Genomic DNA, 18,987 nt, shown 5'->3' with positions numbered 1-18,987 from the left:
TTTTGAGCTGGTTCCCTACGCCCCAATGCCCAAGCACACTGTGAAGAGGGCCAGGTGATATTTGCACACACAGTGGGTTGTATTATAGGAAAAAAACCTCTGAATTTAGGAAACTCAACTCTTTTATAATAGTTGGCAAGCATGGCTGCCCTTTGCTCTAGAGAGAGATGCTATTGCTATTTTCCAAGGCTGCAAGCAAACCTGCTTTTTGCTCCAGGGGAGATACTGGAATAGAGGGTGTTCACCCACCCTGGGGTGTTGCTGACAGAGGCAAGTGGGTGGGTATGATGTGAGAAGATGCTTTGTGAGCAGTTGAGGCCCGAGTGTAGCAGATCCCAGGTCCTGTGCTGCATATTTACCTTAGTCCTGTAGGGAGTGGTGAGACATTGACAGATTTGAGCAGGGGTGTGTTCAGATCTTTGACAGGACGTGGAATTGATGGGAGTGGGGTTGGGGAGGGAGAAGAGGCAGAAGGCAGGGTGGCTGGTTGGATTTTAGAAATAATCCAAATAAGAAATGATGGAGGTTTAAATTAAGGCATTGGCAGTGGAAAGAAGGGATGGATAGGAAGAGAGATTTGGCAGAAAAACAGAATCTGGTAACCTGTTGGATGTAGGAAGTAATGGAAAGGGAAAAGTGAGATCTGACTCCAAGCTTTCCAGCCCAGATAGATGAAGACAGCTTTGGCCAGGACAGAGCGTGCAAAAGGAGCAATAGGTTTAGGAGGAATATAGATTGGTTTTATAATTTTATTTATTTATTTTTCCCCCCAAAGCCCCAGTAGATAGTTGTATGTCATAGCTGCACATCCTTCTAGTTGCTGTATGTGGGACACGGCCTCAGCATGGCTGGAGAAGCGGTGCGTCGGCATGCGCCTGGGATCGAACCCGGGCTACCAGCAGCAGAGCGCATGCACCCAACCGCCAAGCCATGGGGCCGACCCATAGATTGGTTTTAGATATCCTGAATTCAAGGTACTTTTGGCATTCCGTCAGAAATAGAATGAGGGTGGGCCGGCCACATGGTATAGTGGTTAAGTTCAGCAGGCTCTGCTTCGGCAGCCCAGGTTCACGGGTTTGGTTCCCAGGCATGGACCTATACCACTCGTCAAGCCATGCTGTGGCAGTGACCCACATACAAAATAGAGGAAGATTGGCACAGATGTTAGCTCAGGGCCAATCTTCCTCAACAACAACAACAAAAATAGAATGATGGCAACAGGAGAGTTGTTGGGCATCATTTTCACAGAGGTGAAGTTTTGAGTGTAAGGAAGTCATTTAGGTGGATGATGAGGCAAGAAAATAATGGGGCAAAGGGCAGAATCTTTGGGAATCTTTGCATTTAGGGGATAAGAGGAAGAAAATTAATGAAGGAGACAGCCAGTGGGGTAGGAGGAGAATCAAGAAAGTGTAGTGTAAAGGAATCCACAAGAGGGGAGATTCCAAAAAGGAGGAAGTCAGTCGTGTCAAATGCTCTAGAAAGCGCAGGTAGGAAGAAGACCGAGAACCAACCAATGGGTTTAGTGGTTGGGAAGGCAGGAACCTAGAGAACAGCCAGGTTGTACAAGTTGTACTTCTTATGTGTTATTCTCACAAGAACGCTATGAGACAGTGGTATTTCTCCGTTTTGCTTGAGCAGCTGAAGCAAAGAGACGTGGTTTGACTTCTGTAAGTCTCAGAGCTAAAAGCAGACTACAACTCAAATCCAAGACTGAGGTTTTTAATGCTGGTGCTCTTAACCACCATGAAGATAAGGAGATGGAGGCTCTATAGGCTGATCTTCTGAGGATGTTGGAGATAAGGAAGGAATAAAGAGAAGACAAATTGTACACCATCAGCCCAAGGAAGATTTGCCCCCTTTTGCTGAGAATCTCTGCAACATCTTGGGAAGTCTCTTAGTGGCAGACATAATGTCAGTGTGGAAGCTGCATCTGACAATATTTAAAATCCTATGAAATGGCATTTTATGTTTTCTGAATATTTCGTGTACTCTAGCTCACCCAATCTCTACAAAACTCAGTAGGTAGTTGAGCAGATATATCTTCTTTATTGGGCTCGGGTGCATATGAGGAGTCTGAGGCTCGGAACAAGTCAAGGCTAAACCTGCCACAGTTCACACAACTAGAAAGTGGCAGAGCTGAGATTCGGATCCTGGTCTCCTGACTCTAAGAATTATCCTGTGGCAGTAGAAGTAAGGTGAGGGGAATAGTTCGTTGACAACACAACGTAGTGGTGGAAGGGAAGCTGAATTCTGGGAGGCTCAGAGGCTGTTAGATAACCTTTTCCCCAAGGTTCACACTGAGGAAAGACTGAAGGAAGCACAGGTTGAATGAGTCATAGCTAGTGGTCTTTGTTTCATCCTGGGACAGCTAGACTTCAAAACACTGGGGAGTGTTGGGGACCCCAGGTGTTACTAATGAAAGAGGAAACTCCCTGTTCTGTAGCTTTCCTCTTGCCCCTGTTTGGGCACCCCGCCCACTGGCTTGGTACAAGGAATAGCAGCAGGCAGTTGTCTGGTCTGAAGCAAAAATGCTTTCTCTTGTGTTGGCTAGAAACTAGAAATGAGGCCATCCACACGGAGTATTGGGAATGTACAGTCCGTTCTGACCCTAATACAAAGATACAGCTAATAAACCAAATACCCTTTGTATTTGAGATTTGAATTTGAGAGGATGAGACTTAGAGTCAAGCCTAGATTTGTCTGAAGAGTCTTGAAATTATCAGTACTTCCAAAAATACTGGCTTAGACCTGAAAGTGGATATTTGCCTTGTGCTTTTCTGTAGTTCTCACGTATGCTGGGATGGGAAGCAGTAACGGAAGGGGATGTGACGGCCAGCCTCAGTAGGCACAGCTGCCCTCATTGTGCCAAGCTGTTGGATTTCTGAGCTCAGCCTCTGGTTGGTTTGGGTGTGGGAAGACCATGTGAGTGAAATCATAAGACCTTTCCTCAAAGTGCCTGCTGGTGAGGTAGCTATTCCTCATAATACACAAAATGGATTCATATGAAAAGACTATGTGAAGGCCAACATGAAACTGAAAGCAAGACTTCATAGGAAGAAAAATGCAGATTAGTTCCTGGCAGATAGTAGCTGTCTGTAATGTTTTTCTATCTGCTGCCCAAATAATTATCATCCAGGGGAGAAATTCCAAATGTCTTGGTGAATAGGAATTTTATATTTTCCATGAGTCATCTGTATTAAATAAACTTTGACTCTCTTCCCAACATGTGGTTTATTTTATGAAAGTGGGCTGTAGACTACATTCACTTGGTTAGGGTGACTTTTATATGTATGGTGCTGGGCTTTTTGATATTAATTTTTATTTTATGCTACAATTAAATTTTTTAATGAATGCTTAGTGTGTGAGACTCATTCAAATCCTTTACAAACATTATCTCCTTTAATTTTCACAACAACTTCATCCCACCATTAACCTCATTTTCCAGATAAAGATGCTGAGACGCAGAGAGATTGAGTAACTTGCCAGGTCACACAACCGGGAGCTGGGTAGAGTTGGAATTTTCCGGGATATCAGTAACCTCAACTTGTAATAATTTGTATCTTACAGCCTTAACATAAATGAGTTTCCAGGATATGCTTTTTTTTTTGATGAGGGCTCCAAGATCTAGTAAGATTAAAATGTTAATCAGTGTCATTTTGAACTGCTTATCTTTTTTTTAACACAGACTTTTTTTTTATTAAAACTTTTTTAGAGCAATTTTAGGGTCACAGCAAAATTGAGGGAAAGGTACAGAGATTTCCCATATACCTTGTACCCTTACACACGCATACCCTCCCACATTATCAGCATCCCCCACCAGAGTGTACATTTGTTACAATTGATGAACCTCCATTGACACATCATAATTACACAAAGTACATAATTTACCTTACTTACCTTACGGTTCACTCTTGGTCTTTTACAGTCTATGGGTTTGGACAAATGTATAATGCCATGTATCCACCATTACAGTATCATCTAGAGCAGTTTCACTGCCCTAAAAATCCTCTGTGTTCTACCTATTCATCCCTTCCTCCCCCCTAATCCCTGGCAACCACTGATCTTTTTACTGTCTGCATAGTTTTACTGAAATCATACAGTACATAGCCTTCTCATAATGGCTTCTTTCACTTAGTAATATGCATTTAAAGTTCCTCCACGTCTTTTCATGGTTTGATTGAGCTGTTTATCTTTGTACAGCTATAGTTAATTTTATAACTGTCCCAGTGTTTAGCAATTCTCTTACTTGGCTTTTTGAAATACTTAATGCATTGTAAATGTTAAAAATAAAGCCTTTTTTTAACCAAAGTTTTGGAATTCTTCAATTGTATAAATACAATATCTTAAATTTATGATGTTGAATGTTTTGTCCCCTTGATGAAACAGAGCAAATCATTCTTGGTTTTGTCTGCTTATATTTAAAACTAATTTAATATAAACATGCATTTTTTTTTACGGAACCTTAAAATGTTATGAATTGCCCAGTATCTTGGAAGAGTATCTTTGTGTATGAACCTGTTTATTTTTATGTAACTCAGTACAGTGGATAGCCTGCAAAGTGTTTACTGGACTTACACAGACACTTAAACATAATGTTTATTGAAGATTAGTTATAAATATATGGTAAAGAAAACATGAAATTTTTGTAATTCACTTGTCACCTGGAAAAATATTTATGAGCCTCATATTGCTTTTCTTTGAGTCATCTTTATAATACATCATTCTATAACACATCACATGCTAGATGTTTCTTCACAAGTTTTTCCTAATCATTTTACCTATAGTGCTTTCCCTTTTATTTTCAAAAATCTTTCAAGATTAGTTAATATTTACAATTATGGTTAATATTTATGTATACATAACATTGTTTTTTTTTTTTTTTGGTGAGGACGACCAGCCCTGAGCTAACATCCAATACCAATCCTCCTCTTTTTTGCTGAGGAAGACTGGCCCTGGGCTAACATCCATGCCCATCTTCCTCCACTTACATGGGACGCCGCCACAGCATGGCCTAACAAGCGGCGCGTCGGTGTGGGCACGGGATCCGAACCGGCGAAGCCCGGGCTGCCACAGCGGAGCGCACGCACTTAACCACTTGCGCCACCAGGCCGGCCCCTGTATATTTTTTTATTATGTAACCCTTAGGAGAATTTCTCTTTGCCGTCCTGGTGGGATATGTAAATCTATATTTGCACTTATGCATGTACATGTATATATATGTGCATGTGCCTCATTAATAATGACATGTTGCAGACTTTTGATGTCAATCTTGTGAATGTTAACGTGAGCATTAATGACCTTTCACCCCTGTTGTCAACATGCACAAGTGCAAAGAAGCAGTTCAGTCCCTCCACAAATATTGACCAGTTACCTCATTCTATCAAGCATTCTGCTGGTTACCAGATGAAGGCTGAATGAATGTTAGTTTACAGACCCATGGAATTTGATCATTTATTTCTGTAGAATCCTACACCTGGAAAACTCTTTTTAATAATTTTGTGCCTGTTACCATCAAAAGTGTTTCTGTTCCACTTTGAGCCTTACTCCTTAATGTTATCTCTATCTTTTCTAGTTATGATGAATAACCTTTTCTGTCTCTTTTTATTTTCTTTCCATATGCCTTTACTAATCAGTCATTAACTTATTAATCATGTATTCAATTCATTCATTAATTTATTCAGTTCATTTGTCAAATGTTTACCATGTGCTGAGGACCATGCAAGGTGTTAAGAATACTGAGCAATTGGGTATAGGGTCTGCTCTTGAAGCCAAAAAAGAAGGAAAGACTTGATGGCTGGGGTGGTCTCAAGTTGCTCTCTCTTTAATTTTAATTCTCTTTTTAATTTTATCCTGTGTCTTCACTGTTTTCTACCTCAGTACTTAAAATATAGTAAGTATGCAATAATTTTTGTGAAATTAACAGGAAATGAAATGTTATATAATTTCTAGCCTGTTATCTTCTCATTTATTTACAGTTTCTCCTTTCACTTTGTATTCCTTTTCCCTCTGTTTACCTTTCCTCTGTGTGTGTGTGTTTTAATTACCTGTCTTCTCCCTTTGTCCTCCTTGACTCTAAATGCCACTGTTTTCTTCTTATCACGTTTACTTGCCAGTTGCAGCCATCCAGCCTTTGCCTCCACCTCTGTTAACTGAATTTATCAACTCTTCAGGTTTTATTTTTCTCTTATATCTAATTCTTCTCTTGTCCCACAGCATCTTATTTTCTCTTTTGTTCTCTAGCCCACCTACAAGAGCCTCTGGGTGCCTGCTGGTGTTCAGTAGTTCCATGCAGGTCTTTTCTGGAGCTGAATAGATTCTGGCTCTGGGAGCATCATTTGGGTTCTGAGAGGGAAACGGTTGGGCAGAGATGATGATGAAAGTTGACTTGTTCCTGCTTCTTGACCCTCTCCTCAAGGAAGATATGGGTAGTGCCCTATGACAGCACTGTGTGAGATTGGAGGAGACAGATGGTGGGAAGGAAGACACATTTGATCTCACCTCATCCACTTTGCCCAAGGACAGCTGTCATCTGCTACTCGTCACTGTAATGGAGAGCACTTATTTTTCTTTACAATCGATCAGAACCAATTTCACTTATTAAAAGAAAAAGTATCTTTGGGCCTATAAACACTTTGACCAGATTACAAGTTTTTGTTAAAAGTTAGAAAGTGTTGTAGTAATGATATCTATCAGTAAGCCTTGATATCCTAAAAAAGTTTTAATAACTTGAATATTTTAACTTTAAGTTTTCAGTTCCTAATTGTAATATCTGTTTTGGCCCAAGTCCGATCTTTATCTGTAGTTCTAAATTAATTTCAAGTCAAATCAACCTACCCATAGTTATTCTGTACCCAACTATTCTATGTAAGGTACCAGGAAAGCTTTTAAAAGCAAAAAAACAAAAGCCAAGGTTGACTTAGTATGTTTCTAGGTAATATTTCTGTGTATTTGGGGAGAGAAGGTAGAACACAGGTCTGCAATTCTTAATTTGAAAAATCTGAGGTTGGATGCGTTTTAGAGAAGATAATGTAGGACATATACTGTATAGTATATAACATCTCCAGATAGGTTTGGTGTGAAAATTACTTATAACATGGTGACATATGAATATTCATAGTGAGTGGGGAAAAATACAGACTTAAATAATATGATGTCAGGTCAAGCATTCAGATTTTTGATTTTTTGATTTTGGGAAGTGTAAATAAGAGATTGTGGGCTTGTTTTAAAATGTAATCGGGTGTTAAAAGGAATCAGTGATGAGTCATGTTCAGAAAAAGGAAATATCGCTGTGGAGTGGTGTCAGAAAAGGAGGGATTTTATCTTGTTTTGAGGGTCTGGATGGGACTTTATTTGCTCACTGTTGAATCTTGGGCAGCTAGGATAGCACCTGGTACATAGTTGATGAGTAAATATTTGACAGATGAATAATTTGTGAAGAGAAGGGCAAGAACATTCCTGTCAGAGACTTCTGCCTGAGGAGGGAATGAATTTGGTTATTTGTGGGTAATAGTCAGGGGTCTGCTCTGATTAAGGCAAATACTCTGCAGTAAATGTGGGTAGGGAAGGTGGGGCCCATTATGAATATTTATGTGTTTATGAATTACATACTTGTTCAGCTGAGGAATTTGGACTTGATCTGATGGCTTACTCGTAAACGGAGGTGGAAGAGATCTTAGATGATCAAAGTGGTTTGAAAAATAAAAAGATTGAAAAAAATGATGATGATGTTCAGAATGGATTATGGTTGTGTGTGTTTCCCTGAAAGGATGCCTTAATAAATATGTTTGCATAAAATTCAAGACTGTGTTGAAGAAGCAGAGATTAGTCTGAAGTTTGAAGAAAAGGTGGACATTGCTCTATTGAATTTGGAAAGTGACAGGGAGGAAGTCCAAATTTCAGAATTCTAATACTTGGCTGAAAGAAGGAACTTTAGAAGAGGAGCTGGAGAGGATATGATAAACCCACTGGTAGGACTTGGCGTATTGATTGGTTTATATTCTTCCAATGTATCTATTTGATGTTTTTGTATGACAGGTATGTGTTCATAGATAGAAAGTATGTTACAATTTTCTTAGTCTAGAGCTTTTAAGGACAGTGTAACAAGAAACAGAAAATCCTACACAACTTGAATGTGTATGTTTTACATGCTGTTTCCAAGCTGCTTCTGTACAAGGTTTATTTAAATTTCATTTAAAAAAAGTAAAAACTGTGTTGAGTAGCATTAATTCCCCTTTGCACCTTTCATTATGCATTAGCAATTAACTCTCCTTTTCTCAGGTTGATGAACTTGAACTTGATCAATTATCTGATAGTAATTACCAGCAGAGAGTGATGATTATTGCTGAAGTAACATTCTTATTTCATTTCTCTCTATATATTTCGGGCATTTCTCATACAGGCACATTTGTTTGACTGCAGAGTATGACGTGCTCTTTTGGCTTCTGGCTCCGAGGTCAAGCTATTTTCGGTTTCTTAAATAGAGTAGTATTGAAAAATATCCTCTGGTATTTTAAACTCTGGACATGGCCTTCTGGCCTCTAGGAGCAGGAGGGAATGAGGCCCAGTCTTTTTTCTGTAACAGGCTCGAATTCTGATTTTTGTGTTTTTTGACAATTCGCTTTTCTTTTTTCCAACTACCGGCGGTGCTGACCTGTATTTTTCTCCTCTCTTGGAGTCGGTGAGCATTCTCTGTCAGGAAGGTGCCCCTCTGCTGCTTTGGTTCATTAGCATTCTGAATAGACTTGAGTAGGCTGAGGGGCTGGCCTCTGCTCTCCTGGCTCTTGGAGCTCTGTGGAGATCACTGAGAGAGAAGGTGTCTGTCTTGGCTGGGGCTGCCATTGTAAAGTACCACAGACTGGGGCACTTAGACAACAGCAGTTTATCTTCTTACAATTCTCGGAGCTAGAAACCCGAGATCAAGGTTTTGGCAGGGGTGGTTTCTTCTGAGGCCTCTCTCCCTGGCTTGTCGATGGCCATCTTCTCCCTGGGTTTTCACATTGTCTTCCCTCTGTGTGTGTCTGTGTCCTAATCTCTTCTTATAAGGATACCAGTCATTGGATTAGGGCCCACCCTACTGACCTCATTTTAACCGGATTACCTCTTTTAAAGACCTTGTTTCCAAATATAGTCACATTCTCAGGTTCTGGGGATTAGGAATGCAACATAAATGACTTTGGGGGGGGCACAGTGCAGCACATAAGAGACAGATAGGACGTTTGCGAAGCTTAAAAAAAAGAATAAGGAGACATAAAAGGAAAAAAGAAAAAGAAGAGAAAGAAATACTCATTTTTGCAAGGAATAATAAAAGCTTGTGTGTGTGCTGTGTGTTATAATTGACAGAGTACGTGTTGGTATCATCTCATTTCCCTCCCACCAAAACAGGGCACAGGATGCTGTCCTTGATCTCAGATGCAGCATCGAGACTGAGAGAGGTTTCCTTGCCTTGCCTAAGGTCTCAGAGCTCAAGGGGGACTGAGCTGTGACTTGAATCCAGTTCTTTAGACTCTGTCTAGTATTCTTTTCATCACCCCATGCAGGGAGGCCAAAAGAAAGAAAGCTGCCTTGGGCAAACTCCGTGGCCTTTTTGGTGTTGTTTTGGAAACTTTGGGGATTAGAGGCATCACCTCCTTGTCAGCCAGTCGTGTTCTTGTTAACTTGCACGTTGGTAGTGCAGAAAATAAACACAGGCAGAAAGCTGCAACTCTTACAAAAAATAAAAAGAAGTCACGTTGTTTTGGAAGTCATTATTTTATTATGAAAGTTTTCAAGCATAAAAAAAAGTAGAAAGAGTGGTACAATGAACTCCCATATTCTTATTGCTCAGACTCAGCAATGGTCAAGATTTTGCTACAATTGCTTCCTTTATCCCTTCCTCTATCTTAAAGCAAATCTAAGATAGGTTGCTTTCACTCCTTTCAAAGTAAGTAACTTAAAAAATATGGACATTTTCTGACATAGCCTTAATGCCACTCAGAGTTTCCTGATTGTTTCAAAAATGTCCTTTTACAATTGGTTTGTTCAAATCAGAGTCCAAACAAGGCCGTGTGTTCAATATACTAAATTATATTAGACCATACATTTTCTTGCCTTTATTTCTTGTCTGTTGTGCTCAGGGATACTTTGTTGCCAGGTCTCTGCAGAGAGAGTCTGCAGGGACTCCATTCATTTTGGTGTATAGTTTGTGGTGATACTCATTTGAAGATTCAGAGCTGCTCACTGGACAGTGCATGTAACAGCTCTTAAAAAAAAACAAATTCTGCCTTAGTTTTAAATGCATTTCCATGGTCTTCAAGAATCATCCAAACAATGATTTCTTTCTGTGTACTAATCGGCACCATGTTATTTTTAAAAGGCTAAAACTTCTCAAGAAAAATGTCAAGAATAAGTAAACATAATAAACATGAAAGTTATGCATCTTCACAAATGGCACTGGTTCCCATGAGTACTACTTAAGTAACTTATTTCATTAACGTTTACTCATTATGTTTTGTCCACATGGAACACTGTTTTATGAGATTATTTTCCAACAGTAACTCATGAATACCGGGCTGCTAAAACAAGTCGGTAAACACTTGCTTTTGTCAAACGTTATTTTTATAGTCAACAGGAATGCTGCTAATGTGAGTTAGCAAAGATTCTGAATGCAACTGTTTGTTGACAGCGTTTAAAATATGACAGTCTTGGATTTTGCTAACATTTTGTCTCTTCCAATAGGTATAAATGACCAAGGATTGTACAGAGTTGTGGGGGTGAGTTCAAAGGTCCAGAGACTTCTGAGTATGTTGATGGGTATGCCTCTTTTCTAATCATTTTCCATGCATTATTCGTTTATGTTCGTTGACTTCACAACTTAATATTTCACAGTAACATACAGCATACTTGTGAATCCATTCTTTTCTTCTACTGCCTAGACTAGTTTTCTCCTGAGCAGAGACAGTTGACTCAGAGAAGTAGATTCGTGTTTGCATCAGCACAGATTATCCCCTCCCTCTTTACTTACTATAAAGTTGAAGAAAAAAGAATGCAGCTCATGAGTGAATGTCTTCTTGTGCTTGCTTCTCACAGGAAAGTAGCAGCTAGGCCTCTGTGATTTGCATGGCTTCCAAATTGCCTGTCCAGTGTCTTGACAGTACATTTGGTTGGACAAGACCACTGGGACTCGCTCATTTTTATGGAGCTTCCAAAACTGTCACTTGACAGCAAGGGTCTGATTCTCAGGGATTCATTGGTATTCACAGTGGCTTGTTTGTAGTTTGCACCAGGCTCTTCTCCAGAACCATGCATGCTCCATCTGTGCTGATAACACAGTGTTCTTTGGCATTGCAGACTAGAGGAAGCCAGAAAGTGAATTCATTTCATTACTGCAGACATTATGTGAATGACAAAGCGCTTTTACATTACATGCTGCTGTCAATTCAGTGCCACCTGTAAGATGCCCCACTTCTTTGCCCACCCCAAAGCAGGCTGCCTCTTGAGGACTAATGATAACTTATCAGGCTTCAGGGCCTGTATGTCAGTCCATTCTGTCATTATGACCTTGCTAAATATTAATTTGATATCTCACTTTCATTAATCAGTATTAACAGTGCCCTCAGGTATGCTGTCAATGCATTTAAACCTGTTGGCATCTTAAAGCATTGTAGCAAAGACTCATTTTTAGGAAGCATAAACCATGATGAATAAAATCAACTAGCATGTTACAGGTAGGATTGCTTGTTTGGCTGTATTTGAATTAAAGATTTAGTAAGCAACCACCTTTTTTTAGCTATTAACCACTGGAAAAATTGCCTGTCATCACTTGGAGAGCTGTATTAGAATACGTTTGCTTTCATGAGCTGTTTTCATTTTCTGCCTCTCTGGTTTAACTAGGGTTTGCAATTTTGGCAGTCAGATTTTCCTTTTTACCATTAGTGGTCTCCAAATTAAATAGACTCAGGTTGCCAGTGGTTCAGTAGCAGCTGGAAGAGTTTAATGGGATGACAGCATCTGCTTTTAGTTAATTTTAAAATTAGAAACACTTCTCTCATTTCCAAGATAGTGTTATAATGATTAGAACTGGAAGACTCTGTGGATATCAGAAGGGGCTATTTTGGCTGAACAGCACGCTTTGGCAGCAAATTGGTCATAAGGATCCTAACATTATTTTTATTATCTACTTGTTTATGTTCAAGGGAAGTTCGAACAAAGGTGTTTCTGTGGTCACGCTGAGGTGTTAAGCTGTCTCAAAATTTGTTCTTAATCTTGTAATATCCCATAGGGTCTGCATCCCTGAACTAAGGTGGTGGTTTTGCTCTGCTCATGGGAAATGTCTCAAGATAGTCCTTAACTTGCAAGGTGTTTTAAAATATTGAAACCCTCAAAAATTCATGACCTGGAAAACTGCTTTCACTTTCCATGAGACTCAGAGTAGAGAAGTCCAGGACACAAGTGTGACCAATGTCATTTCAGTTGTTGGCAAAGGAAATGCTGTGTTTTCAGTCATATCGTTCGCCAAACAGAGGAAGTTGGGGAGTTGATGCAAGGGAAACATACCAACTTGTTATTTCCTTATTAAGTAGTTCATTTAAGGGGGAGCTACACAATGTAAATTTTTACTTAATCTGTAAATAAGTCCTGGTAGGAATTTAAGATTGTCAATCACAAACTTGGGATTTTTATTGGCATTCATACCACTTTCTTGTTACTTTGTTACCAACTCAAACTTTAGCTCTTAAGAAAACAGATTTATTCACTATATCCTAATAAATTTAAGATTTCCTTAAGATATTGCTTTCCTTTCATCCTGATTCGGTGAGTGTTCAAATTCAAATAATTTATACCTTTTCCAAACAAGACTTGAGAGTTACTGAATAGTCATGTATACACTCTCCCATGGATATTCTTTCTCTCCAACTTTTCCACCTCTCGATATTGTTTTAAGGGTATATATCTTAGGAAAAAAAAAGTTGAGTAAGTCTGCCAAATTTTTAACTCTGCTCTTTTAAACCAATCAATATTTTTTCTCCCTCTCGATAAGTTAGTTCTGATGCTTTTGCCCATTTGTGGCATTGGGCAGTTATTTGTTAAAATTACTATTCTTAGCGGTAATGTTTATTTCACGTTTGAGTTTTTTCAAATAATTGTAATGCGTTTTTCTTTGTAGAAATGAGAAATAACCTAGTTTTTAAGTATCTGAGAAACAGTTCCAAGCCATTTAATATTTTTTGACAAGAACTTCCGTTTACTTGATTTCTTTAGTTCTTAAGAGCTGATTATTTACTTTGGTGTTATTTTTCTATTTTTTGCCATTTCTACATAAAATATTTTTATATTCTTTGTTTCAAATGTTCTAAGTGTTTAAATACTCTTGTGTAAAAGTTTGTGATTTCTAAAGAAAGGATGCGTGCTTAATATCTTGCAAGTTTTCTTCACTTGTCTCCTTTTTTAGTGTATTTTCATCCTTCACATTTAAGATGAAAATAAAGAAAAATGTTTCTCTCCATTATTCTTCTTCCCCCTCCCCCTCTCATCCCCCTCCCTCCTCGCCTTTCCCAACTTCCCCTCCCCCCTCCCCTCTCCCTCTCCCTCTTCCCCTCTCTCCCCTCACTCCTCTCCTCTCCCTTCTTCCCCCTCTCTCCCTGCCTCCCCTTCCATCCCTTCTTCCCCTCCCTCCATTCTCCCCTGTCCCCTTCCCTTCTCCTCCTCCTCCCCTCCCCCACCCACCTCCCCTCTCCCTCTCCATCTTCCCCTCTCTCCCCTCACTCCTCCCCTCTCCTTCTTCCCCCTCTCTCCCTGCCTCCCCTCCATCCCTTCTTCCCCCTCCCTCCATTCTTCCCTTCTTCCTCCTCCTTCCCCTGTCCCATTCCCCTCTCCTCCTCCTCCTACTTCCCTCCCCCTCCCTCCACCCCTTTGTTTCTCTTCAGAGCTGCCAGCGTGAAAATACTAATGGCAGTTGACCATAGAAAGTTGTCTAAGTAGGCAGGTCCTTTGTACTCTTCCAGGCCAGGTGAAGGAGTGGGCAGCTTCCTTCTTCCCCAGATGATGAGGATTGTTTGCCTTCTTAGTCTTCCATCCTGGGAGCAGAAGGTAGTTCTCTGCTGGATTTCACAGCCTCATTGCCTTGCCCTGAACCAAGCTTCTTTAGTTCCCAAAAGGAATGCCCAAGTGAGCCATCACCTGCCTTCCCTTCACGGATGTTTCTCCTTTCCTTCCCTTTTTGCTCTAACAAAGGGCACACATAGTTGGTAAAAGTTTTTTTTAACAAAACCTTGGAACATTTGGGGAAGCCAGGGAGAACTGTCAGATGAGGTGTCTTTGGGTGAGTCATGGCTCTTTAGTAAATGGAGTGAGAATGTAACAGATTTTTTACGATAGTTATTGGTAGGTTAGAACTGAGATGAGTTAGAATCGTCATGTATTTTTCCTTCTTCCCCACTTTAGAATGAAAACCTCAGAGCAGGGGAGGGTAAATTGTGAGAAAATGTGGTAAGGGCTTGTGTGTGCTGGTGACTTTGGTAGTTATTTCTAAATTTAATTTGCAAAAGAGGCTGGATGATTATTTATTTTTGGACACACAACCGTAGAAAACAAAAAAGAAAACTAATTCAGAAGAGTTATATTTTAAAAATATGACCTTGTGTATTTTGTTTGTAGGCCAACTTTTTCACATGGATTGGGGGAGAAAGTAAACTAATGTAGCTGAAAGAATTCTGATTTTGGATTATAAATTATATTCTCAAAATCCATTCAATTGCTGTGCTTCTTCAAGTATTTTAAAATGGGACCCAAGTCAATGTTCAGTTGGGTGCCAGCACTTTGCATTTAGGTTGGGCTGAAACTTTGCAGTTTCAAAGAAATGCCCACTGGTTAGGTAATTTTGAAACATTTACTCAAATGAAAAGTCAATTATTTGTATCTGTGATTGTTAGTTTAGATTTTAAACTAATCCATGAGGTGGTGTTCCTTGGTCAGAAAGGAAGCAGAATTGCTACCTTCTTTATGATAGAACATATATTCTGATTGAACACTCCACATGCGTTTTTAAGTTTGAATCCCAAATAAGCTATCGACAAATTTACCTAGTCCCAGTGCATCCACTGATTGTGAAGAATGGCTAGGGATGATTGAGTTATTTGAAAACTGAAAATTTAATAGAGGATTAGTACCATAGAAACTATGTAGTCATTAGCTTCTGATGTGACGGCTACTTTTTATTCCATGAATTGAAAGGATGGTTTATTTTTCCATAGAAAGAATATGATTCTCAAAATGTAGAATGATAATCTGGTAGAAAACTGGAAATAAAAGATTTTCTTTAGAAGCCTCCTGGATTTTAAAATGGTGATTTGCTGGTAGCAAGTTGATTGAAAATGTTATCTGACTTGTATGTTAAAATGAGATTTAAATAATTGATTTAATGAGAGAGAGAATATTCAGTTGCTGAAGTAATTGGTTGGCAAAGCCTTTAGAACAGAATTATTTAGTCCTAGTTATAAAGGATTGCACCTTTAATCAGGGTGCTTAATTTGATTTCTTGAATGTATCTGTGGCTTGTCTGACAAGCTCAGTAACAAATGAGTTCTGAATTGTAGGAACTGATCAAAATGTAATCAGTGTCAATTGCCATTGTTGTAGTTTATTGCATATTGCTGTCAGTTGCTGTAATCAAGAACTGTGGAAGTGCTTTAAAAAGTCTCCAGACTTTTGAGTAATTGACTTCTTCATGTGTGTGATGTTATGGCTGTGAAATCACCACCACTTACTGTTTTACTTTATTTTCAAAAAGTTGGAGAATAAATTGAGTTGTCAGGCATCCTTCCTCATGCCCAAGCCTAAAACTTCAAGTGGCATGCGTGACTTACAATGTGGTGGTCCCATTTTGGCAGGTTTTTCCTTTTTGGTGCTTTTAAAAAGGAGATACTAACAAGATGTTTCCTTTCCTGTATGGACAAATAGAGTGTAAGGGAAGGAAAAAAACCCAAAACAACTAGTTTGTTTGTGTCTTAGTTGAAACATCATTCTGGAGAAATAAAGTTTCTTCCATGAATCTCTTAATTTCTCTTTTGCATGATCGGAGTGTAGAAAACCAGGGAAGTTTCTACTGATTGTATGATGTCAGTCATCATAATCTATTCTCTGCTCCCTCCCTTTGATATACTTTTATTGACTCAGCTGTAGTAATTACCTGCTCATTTAATAATTTATGGAAATCTGTGTGCATTCCTGATTTGCTTTGATGCTTTCAGTAGTTCAGCAAGAGCGTTTACATTATCTCCATTGTGCAGAAGAAGACCTGAAGTTTAGGGAGGTTTGGAACTGACTTGCCTGGAGTGGCAGGGCTGGTTAGGGTGATGGTGGGGATTTAAGCCCAGGTATGTGATGCCATGCCACAGCCGAGTACGGTAGCCCAGCCTTACAAGGATCGAAGATGCCGCCATACTTAGAATGCTTGCCTTTCCCACTATCCTTTCCTTTTATTTCAACCAGGACTGACTTTTTCCAGAATTTACTACCTCTCTTCTCCTCCTCTCTTCTTTTTTTAGCTACATATCTTCCTCTTTAGAGCTTACTAGCTATTTGAAAGGAATACATCATTAGCACACTTTTAGGACAAAGAAAACTAGTTTAATTTAGAATGAATGTCAGAAGTGTTACACTGAGGCTTCCAAGAAATACTTCCTAGATGAGTGTATAAATTGTAATGTTAATGTGAAAGATTACCCATAAATGACTGTTTATGTGTCATCATATTTCTATTTTGGTTGATCATACATTAATCTTCAGAAAGATAATATGATGAGTACAAATCTTAGAAGTGTGGAAACAAACTTAGCGTGTCCTCCCCCCCCCCCGCTAACTTGTCATCCTAATAGCCATTTTCCCATTAATGATGCTGCCAGTTTCGCCTGTCCTAACAGTGTGGCAGCACTAATGCCACTTGAAACATGTTAAAATATACGGACAATGCAAATATCCCATGCTCTAAACCATGGCTACTGAGTAATACCTTTAATAATAATAATAATAATAATAATAGCTATACCTGCTTTGCAGTTGTGAATGTGAAATGCTATATACTATGTCCATTTCTTCCCTCCCAGCCCAGCCCTTATCCTTATACTTTTATCTCCACTATAGATTTTCTGAAGTGCTAGAAACGTCTAATAATAGAACATGGCTTATAATATTATAGGAAAATGCACATAATGTCTGTATAAGAAACCACAGAATTATTTGTGGTTTGGCCATTTAAAAATGGAAGCTTTGTAAGTCAGGCAAATGGCCCTTTGAATGGTCGAGGTTTTAATTATCTTTTCTTTTTTGCTTGCTCACTAGATGTAAAAACATGTAATGAGGTGGACCTGGAGAATTCTATAGATTGGGAAGTGAAGACAATCACAAGTGCCCTAAAACAGTATTTGAGGTAAGCTCCTCTCAGGACCAGAGGGAAGAGTGGATTGCTTGCATACCTAACACACAATGGATGTGGACTCAGAAATCTCAATAGTTAGTTAAATCTTATTAAAAAGGAGAATGTTTATGAGCTATGTAATAATGTCCCAGAAAGTGAGGTAAGTAGTAGATAAGCATCAGTTGTTAGGTAACTTACAACAGAACAGAATTGGAATAGACTTACTCACAGGTTTTGAAATAGATGTCTATTGTAGATGTGAGTTTTAGGAATTAAACACTGTGAAATAAGAAAAAGGCTATTTAGTGAATTCATTGAATCTTTTATTTAGGTTTTAGGCTAAAATGAAGATTTTTTAGTTTAAATTTAACCATTTTGAACTTAAAGGCTTATAATGATAACGCATAAGTACAAAGCTATTTGAAAAGAAGTGTACTTGATGAGGTTTTAATAAACCCAAGTTTTGCATTTATTATAGAAAATATTTAAGACCAGAATTAGAAAAGCGTTCAACGTTTCTATGAATCATTAACCTTTCTTTAAAAAACAAAGGAATTTAGTGATAAAATGCTTGGGAAATAAAATGCTTAGATGAAGAACAAGCACACGGTGAAAAAACAAGTGAGTAAACGAATAGAAAAAAAAATCCCAACTAAAATTCTTGTACTGTGGTTCTGTTGGGGACTTTGATTTTTGTGTGACAAACAAATGGCAGTGTTCCCCCAGGATCAATTCTTTTTAACCAACACATAGGATTGTTTTTTAGGTAAATATCATTTGGGTGCCAATGAACACATTAGAATCAACTTACGTTACATATTTTATATTTTAAAAAACGTATATATTTGAAAAATTTCAAATATGTAAAACCAGAGAGATGAGTGTAACAAATCCTCATGATCCCTTTATCCTGCTTCGTCCTTTACCAACATTCTGCCTTTCTTGTTTCATCAGTCTCCCTACGGCCACTTTTTTAGGATAAGACTTGAACGATTTTCCAAAATATCATATTGCTGCACGGGTAAATACTTGAGTATCTACCTCCAAAAAGATAAAGACTTTAAAAAAAAGACAATGTAGGAAAGACAAAAAGAATATAATTATCATACCCAACAAAATTCATATCATCCAGTACTCAGTCTATGTTCCATCGTTACTGATTTTTTTCAAAAAAGTCTTTTTATATTTGTTTTAATTCCTACAGGATTTAAACAGTGTCAATGCATTTCATTTGGTTGATGTTTTAAATTGCTTTTAATCTGTACAGTTACCTCCCTCTGCCCCTCCCCTCCCGCATTTATTTGTTGATGAACCTGAGTCATTTTTTACGTAGAATTTTCTACATTTTAGATATGGCTGATTGCATCCTCATGGTGTCATTTAACATGTTTCTCTGTTATCTGTCATCTTTCCTGTAAACCAACTGGTAAATCTACAGGCTTCATTAGTTTCAGGTTGGGTTTTTGTTTATTTGTTTATTGCAAGAGTACATCATAGTGGTGCTATGTCCTTCCTGTTGTATTACATCAGAAGGCCTGTGTTGTCTGGTTCTCCCACTTGGTAATGAAATTAAAATTTATCAGTGGGTTTAGGTGTGT

The 18,987-nt window shown here is 38.7% G+C and overlaps 1 protein-coding gene across 3 annotated transcripts in view; it reads left to right on the top strand.

The window, feature by feature from the left end:
• ARHGAP10 (Rho GTPase activating protein 10) overlaps nt 1-18,987 on the top strand; it is a 291,557-nt gene that overhangs the window by 160,718 nt on the left and 111,852 nt on the right. For all 3 annotated transcript variants that reach the window (XM_087437555.1, XM_004420900.3, XM_087437556.1), the window contains exons 14-15: nt 10,714-10,788; nt 17,314-17,401. In XM_087437555.1, the coding sequence (XP_087293681.1) occupies nt 10,714-10,788; nt 17,314-17,401 (163 nt within the window). The remainder of the gene's footprint in view (nt 1-10,713; nt 10,789-17,313; nt 17,402-18,987) is intronic.

Source organism: Ceratotherium simum, chromosome 12, assembly GCF_057802395.1.
Source record: "Ceratotherium simum simum isolate JZ-2026a chromosome 12, ASM5780239v1, whole genome shotgun sequence".
Taxonomy (NCBI): Eukaryota; Metazoa; Chordata; class Mammalia; order Perissodactyla; family Rhinocerotidae; genus Ceratotherium; species Ceratotherium simum.
This window is presented reverse-complemented; position numbering and strand designations above follow the sequence as displayed.